Consider the following 7949-nt stretch of genomic DNA (forward strand, 5'->3'; position numbering starts at 1 on the left):
GATCACTTTTGGGAGAATTCTTAGTCTCCCTAACTAGGAACCCCTAATTTGAGGCTTTACAAATGTAAAAGTTAGACTCATTGGTTATCCATTGGTTACTTATTGGTTATTCATTTTCTAAATGGATAATATGGTTCTTATTCATATTTGACCCGTTTTAAAAAGTTCATTATCCAACCCATTTTTTAGTGGATAATATGGTGATTAACTATTTTCTTTGAACCATATTGCCACCCCTATGCTGGAGCATACCTATCTTGGAACTCCAGCAGGATACCTATCTTGGAACTCCAGTATAATATGCTGGAATTCAAATATACTTATGCTGGAACTACAACATAATATACTGGCGTATTTTTCGGGTTTTGAACAGTGTTTTCGCTCAGATTTATCTTTACATGAAAAGTGACTAAATTTCGATTACTTTTGAAACTGAGCTATTTTTAAACGACCACTTGTAAATCTGACTTTTTGAATTTCTCCCCGGATGTATCCTAGAATGACATATAATACAACAGAGAAACTTATCCACCTCAACATGTCTAAAGACTCTGCTTCTACACCTCAAAATTCTCCCAGAATCAAGTCCCTATTCGTTCCTCTGTCAGTATGATTATTTTAACTTAGCTATTACAACATGTTTCCTCACCCATCAGAAAAAAAAGAAATCAAGTCCCTATTCCCTCACCCACCAGAAAAAAAGGAATTCAACAGTCCATCCTACAAGGAGAGAAAATGGTAGGGGGAAAAAATGAATCTTGATATTCTGACATTTGATGTCGTTTCCACAGCCTTCCGCTGCTGGTTATTTAAAATGAATCCATAATTTCAGACATTAAGCTGATTTGGTAACCTCATGAATAGCGTTTGCCAAGTAACCAACATTTCCAGTAGTAACTCCTGCCATACTGCACATACAAAAGACATAACATAGTGGAAAAAATAATGAGATATAACTCGTACAAGAACACCGGAGCATTAAGCAGAAATTGGTGACCTAATGATTATACCTGATACGACCATTACGAGTCATGTAGATGTGATACTCCTTTGTCAAACGGTCGACTTGTTCGGGTGTCATCCCACTATAGCAGAACATGCCAATCTGTTGGTAGTATCGAGTATTAATGGGGCAGTAGGTGAACCATAGTAATTTTCTAAATGGTTATATACTACTAGTATAGAAAACAACAGATGTCGTTGATTTCAATACCTGATTGGTTATGTGCTCCCAGGAAAGAGGTGACCCCAACTTCTCAAGGTTTTCTCTTAAAGCAGTTCTCATCCCGATAATGCGATCAGCCATGCCCTGGAAAAAGAACTCTTAGTCATTGAACCTCAACGCTTAAACATATGATGCTCTGATAATGAGCACAAAGCTAAAGAGCAGCCACAGCACCAACAACTTGACCTTTGGGCTCTGTTAAAATTATGGGTTCAAATCTATAATACTTGTTGAAATTTTAGTAGGTTTTTACATATAAATTCATACTCCGTGTTGAAAGTTATGGGTTCAGTTGAACCCGTAGCCAAAAGGCTACCTCCTCCCCTGCTGGGAGAAATACAAGTTTAACAGGCCCGACAAAGAAAACAGTTAACGGCTGCACAGACCAATTTATTTTTGCTGAAACTACCATGGTAAGCTTATTAAAGTTAGGGGCTGGTTTAGACCTGTTTCTGTGGCTGAAAAGATTGGACAACATAGTAGGCTTTGGCAAATTGGTGCTTAAACAGATCACCAAAAGAAAAAGATCCTTTCCATGTGAGTAGCAGAAAATTGCACAGCATCTCCATGTGATGGCTCGATCCAAATCTCATACATTTGAAAAAGCGAGAAAATACCCTTTTTCCAAAATAAAGGCAAGCAAATATCTTTAATAGCAAGATTCCTAGTTCCTACCTTTCGTCAAAATAGCAATGATAGTTATATAATCATAAATCTTTATCTTGTTCTAAACGTATTACCTTCACTTCCCCAAGCCATAGCTTTTTCAAGTTTGGATCTCCAAGGATGATAGAAACAACGAGCGCGCCATGAACAGGTGGATTACTGTACATGGGCCTAGCAAGCTGCTGCAACTGACTTTTCACTGCCACTGCTTGTTTTTCATCCTCACAAACCACACTGCAGTGAATTGCGGAAGCATCTCAGCAAAAGTATTAGAGGTCTTTCGGCTTTGTGTGTGTTTAAAACAACAAATAAGATTTACCAACAAGTAATCAAATTTTTTCTCCTCGATAATTTAATAATAGATTTAAATCAGAAGAAAAGTTTTCTATTTCATGCCTCCAGTGCTACTCAATGGAATCAAGGGATTCATATAAGCGATACTAACTAGTTTGGATTAAAACTTAGCTGTTGTTGTTGTTACACTTACATTAAATCTAGTGTCTGCTAGAAGTCCTTTTTTAAGGTCAGAGACGTGTGACAGTGTAGATAATAGTATGAGATTTTATTAAGGAATCTCTAATCTTAGAGAACCCCTAATTTGTCTTATTTACCATCATTGGAATGCAATGGGCCCAATGCCGTGAAATAGGAACAAAGATTTATATAGTTGAATCAAACTAGTTTGGGATTGATTGATGCCTTATTTTAAGATTGTAAAATCACATCACTTGCATAGGACGAAAACCTAGAGTAGACATTTTTTATAATTTAAAACCAAAATTTTGGTGCTTTTTGTTGGATCTAAGTTTTGAATAGCAAAATTCTGTTTTTCTCGTCGAGTTGGACTTTGAGGTGGAAATGAACTGAAATTACCGGAAAGAACTCAATTTATTCTAAATAAATTTAAAATATATAAATAAATAACTAACTCTACATATTGATTATATGAAAATATGACATACGGTAAAAAATTAATAGTAGTAACTGCTTTTGGAATTAGAACATTTGAAAATAGACCAACTATGGTCTAACAAAAAGTTAGAGCCCGTTTGGCCAAGCTGCCAAAATCTGCTTATTTTGAAAAGTACTTTTTTTCAGAAGTACTTTTTTTAAAAGTACTTTTGAAAAAAAACTGTTGTGTTTGGCCAATTCATTTAAGAAGTACTTTTTGCAACATTTGGTAAATAATTTGTGTTTGGCCAATCATTTCAAAAAGTGCTTTTGAGTGTCAAATTACCAAAAAGGATAGTACCAAGGTTGTATAATTCTTTTAAATTTAAAAATGAACTTAAATATTTATCGTACGAGACTTTTATTATTTTTTTATTTTATTTAATTAAAATATAAAACATAAAGTAAACAAACATATTAAAATTTTAAATCAATTTTACATATATAGTTATACTAAAGTATATGATATTATCCAGTATAATTACTTATTTTTATATGATGATTTGAATAATTAAAATAACATCATTCAGTATAAATTAGAAGTCTATCCACAAATTACTATATATTGATAATCCATCATGAAATAATAAGTAAAGTCGCTCACACATGATAATACTTCTCAACAATTTCATCTCTACTTCTATCACACAACGCTTCCATATTAGTAGAAGACTTGCCTCGCATTTCTAAAGGAATATCAGAAGACTGATCTCCTTCATCAATCTCTGTAGTAATGTCTTCATTAGCATAATAGTTGAATTCTTTATCGGTAGAAGAATATTATCGGATGAAATTATGTATAGCCATGATAGTTGTAACTAAATGATTTTGAGTGTCAAACTTGAAAGATGGCATTGAGCGTAAAATAAAAATAATTTTAAATATATAAAAAAAGAAATCGTAAAAGAAATAGTTAAGTATGTTTAAATTCTAATTCAAAAAGAGTAACTAATTATTAACAACACATAATGTATAATTTATTTTTTAAAGAAAAAATTTAAATTCAAAAAGAAACTAATTATTACCTAACCTTACTAACTTTGTCCTAAAATGCCAAGTGGCCTATTGTGAGGCTGCCACTTGACTAAACATGGATGCATTTTCTTCTTCTTTTAATAATATATCGATAGATTATATAATGCAATTGTAAATTTATTACCTATTTGTAGGTCATTTTCACAAATCAGATTTGATAACTGTTTTAAAGATTCGGGAACTAATAGCATATGATAGAAGAAATTATAAATAATTATTTGTCGGAAGAGAATTGATAATCCAAAGAAGATGCAGATAATTTGCTTTAGTGTGAAAAAAGAAGAAGATAATTTGGAAAGTTACGAGACATTACACAAAAGATCAAAAACAAGAAAAGATCAAAAACAAGAAAAGTCAATAAAAAATTTGAAAAGTTACAATATGATTCATAAATATGATATCTTTAATTTTAATAGGATGGTAAAAACTAGAAACAAAAATGAAAAGAAAAAACTTAAATTAGTAAGGGATAATTTGGAAAATATAAATTTATGGTGAGGATAGTTTTGTCTTGAATAAATTAATTTTCTACTTGTGCTTCTTGGAAGAAGCTAGAATTTTCTGCTTCTTCCCAAAAGCAGAAAAACTGCTTCTGCTGGCAAAAAGTACTTTTCTGTATTGGCCAAACAACTCAAATTTTTTAAAAAGTACTTTTTTGGGAAAAAAAAGTACTTTTGGCCTCCCAAAAGCTTGGCCAAACACTCTCCAGATTGTAACTAGGGCAAACAAGGTATGATAGTGGGAGTAGTAGTTTACCTTAGGCAACCAACTCTCTGGCCATATAGTCCCATATTTTTTGCATATGATTGGGCACATCCTATCGGATGACCATCTTCAAGAAATATCCTGATAGCCTTAGCATCCTTCTCTGGATTCCCACTAGCAAATCCTTGATAGGCCATGTCAAAAAAAGCGAAATGTCCCTTCACCTGGAACCAGTGTAATAAATTTAATATGACTTATGACAAGAAAAGGGAGAGACAAAACATACAAATCATTACCTTGAACTGGTGTGAGATCTCCCTCCATTGTTCCTCTGTAGGATCCACCCCAGTAGGATTGTGAGCACAAGCATGAAGCAGAAAGAATGATCCATTTGGGGCATTCTATGTCAATGAAAATTGAAATACGTCAGGATAGAACACATAATTGCCACTTGAGGAGGGACACTATATCATCAAACAGGAGAACAAACCATCATGGAAAACAATCTCAAATATATGTTTTCTTACCTTTATATCATCCATCAGTGCAGCGAAGTCCAACCCCTTTGTTTCAGGATGATAATAATGATATGTTTTCTGAGGGACATGAGCATCTCTCCAAATGTTATGATGACTGCCAAGAATTTCATATTAGTAATGACAGGAAATTAGAAAATTTTGAAGGTATTTGCATACTCATGTTTTAATGTGCAAAAACCAATTGAGGAAGATCAATTAGGATGCTGTAGAGATGCAGAGAAGCAGAAGAATACACTTACTTAGACCATGTAGGAACAGGAATATAAATCTGTGAATCAGGACAAAAGCGCCTTTGGAAGTCTGCAAAAATTCGGCATGCTCCAGTCCCAGATAAAGCTTGAATTGCTGCAATGCGCTTATCTTTTATCAAGTCTGAGTTCTCCCCGTAGGCTAACTTCAGTGACTCCTCGATCATGTTGACACTACCTCCCATAGGAAGATATTCCCTGATAAATGATGAATTGTCAACATGTGAACTAAACTATCCACATAGTATCACATGATGCACACTTTTTTGAGAACAGATAACGTAGTTCTCCCCCATCCAAGACACTTTCTAGTTTAGGACGTCACAAAATGTTTGACAAACTTATATTGTCTCTGTCTCATTTTATGTGACACACTTTCCTTTTTAGCATGTCCAAGAAGAATGAAATCTTTCTCTTTTTGGAAATTAGTTAATCTTAGCATCCCTGTTTTACCCTTAATGACATGACTTGTTGGGATCCACTTGATACAAAAGTTCATTCTTTTATAAGAAGAGAGAACAAAAATAAATGTGAAACTCTCACTATCACTTACTTAAATACATGAGTTTCTTTATATTTAAACTTTGTGCAAAGTCAGATGCCTTCATATAAAATGAGACAAATGGAGTACTAATAATATTCTCATAGACGGTTTCATAAATTTAAAGAAGCAAATCAATTCAAAATTTCAAATTCAAATTTCACGTAATATTCTTTATCCATAAAACAGACTTTTCACTTGTTATTTTAATACTTTCTCCTACCATAATGAATAAAATATACAAGTCAAATAAAATTTTATTACAGCATGTCTAGTTAAACTTTTCAAACTTCATAATATAAAATGGGATGTGAGGGGCAATATTTGAAAAAGTTAAGCATCATTGAACTAACGAAAGGTCAATTTGATATTAATAATTTATCTTGGGAGAAAGCTCTGCAAACGCATTAGAAAGAATTAGTAAGGAAATCCATGTGCACCATCCACTAGACGTAAACGTGAGAATACAAAGAAAAAGTCCCAAAGAATCAAACTGGTTAGTGGAAGTGACGGGTGGAAAATATCGGACCACCCATTTCTGTAGAGACTTAAAAAAGATGCTTCATACGAATGCACTCCCTAATACATTGGTTTATTTATACTTAATCAATAACCAACAATTTGTGGCTATAGTAACTGAAAATAAAGAACAGTCACCACTCACAAGACTCAGCACCAGCTTTTTAGAGGCTGATCCCTAGCGTAAGCAGTGATTTTCTCATACTCAAATTACACATACGAGGAAATTCTTAAAGGATATTGAAAATATATTTTTCCAAACTACCTATAAATCCTAGATCAGTAGGTAATTAATTAATCACATGTATGTGTGTGTATACAGGAAATTTTTAAAAAATATTTAAGAATATATTTGTACAAACTACTTAAAAATCCCAGTGCATCCGACCTGGGTTTTACATCTCAAACTCCTCGAAGAAAAAAAACAATCTTACTGGCTGAAGTTTCTACTTAATAGATCAAATTTAACGTAATCGTAATTAATTACAAATAAAATAACAGAAAAACTTGAATAAATCAGGAGAAGCACTCACATGTTGAAACTGCCAGCGATCCTCCGCTCTGCTTCTCTGACACACTCCAGTACCACGGGTTTTCCATTGTCGTCCCTGTAAGCCCCCTGCACAATAATTACAATAAATAATTTTTTTAAAAAGAAATATTTTAAGAAAAATGGTCAAATCTTTTTCAATTTTTTCTTAAATAGATCAAGTTGACAAAAGTCGAACGCATACAAAAATTAAATCAATAAACTCTCTCTCAATCCCAAAGCGATTGAGATCGACTTATGTTGTTGACTATATGAGTAGTTTCTATCCATATGTTGGTGATTCGTCACAGTAAAACTATTTTTACAGCTATGGCGAACTGGTCAAGTAAGCTAAATCCTTGTTTACACGAAATGAGGTGGAAAATAAAACAAAGGAAAGAGAAAAAAAAACTTACAACGCCAACATTGACTTTATGGGGAGTAGTATCGGCGAGGAAAGCTTCAGTAACGCCGAGGATAGGATCTTTAGGAGCCGGCTCGACGTTTCGCCACAACGACGACAAAGATCGCGCTCCGACCGACGAGCTAAGCTTGAGGGAACGACCGGAAATCGCGGCTCGGATCGCCATGGCTATCTGGAGAGAGGATTTAGAGAATCGGAGCGAGGAAAACGGCGTGTTTGTCGAAGTTAGTGTGAAATGGGAATTTAGTCTTTATATAGGAGACGGAAGACGGAGAGTGGACTGAGCGATCCGTCAATGTTACTAACAGCTTTTGCCTCGAGAAGCGTAATCTAATCACTAAACGGTAAAAAAGCTGATGTTGCTTTGTTTTTTTTGGCTCAAAGTTGAGGGGCAAAAACGTCAAAACAGTTGGACGTATTAATGATTATCTATCTGCCAAAGTTTATCTCATAGGGATTATTTTGGTACCGTCTTATCTCTAGTTTGATTATTAATTTTAGAATAAGTTATTTTATCGGGCTAATTTATATTTGTCAGAAAGTAGAATAGAAATTCCAAAATAAGTT

The 7949-nt window shown here is 33.8% G+C and overlaps 1 protein-coding gene across 1 annotated transcript; it reads right to left on the reverse strand.

The window, feature by feature from the left end:
• Positions 441-7702, reverse strand: LOC109225049 (aspartate aminotransferase, mitochondrial). Its single transcript, XM_019389644.1, has 10 exons — positions 7375-7702; positions 6963-7048; positions 5361-5567; positions 5110-5215; positions 4879-4983; positions 4634-4806; positions 1966-2125; positions 1214-1309; positions 1011-1105; positions 441-908 (listed from the first exon to the last, which is right to left on the reverse strand). The coding sequence occupies exons 1-10, from the start codon at positions 7546-7548 to the stop codon at positions 836-838; spliced, it is 1275 nt and encodes a 424-aa protein (XP_019245189.1). The 5' UTR covers positions 7549-7702; the 3' UTR covers positions 441-835.

This window comes from Nicotiana attenuata, chromosome 1 (assembly GCF_001879085.1).
Source record: "Nicotiana attenuata strain UT chromosome 1, NIATTr2, whole genome shotgun sequence".
In the NCBI taxonomy this organism is placed as follows: domain Eukaryota; kingdom Viridiplantae; phylum Streptophyta; class Magnoliopsida; order Solanales; family Solanaceae; genus Nicotiana; species Nicotiana attenuata.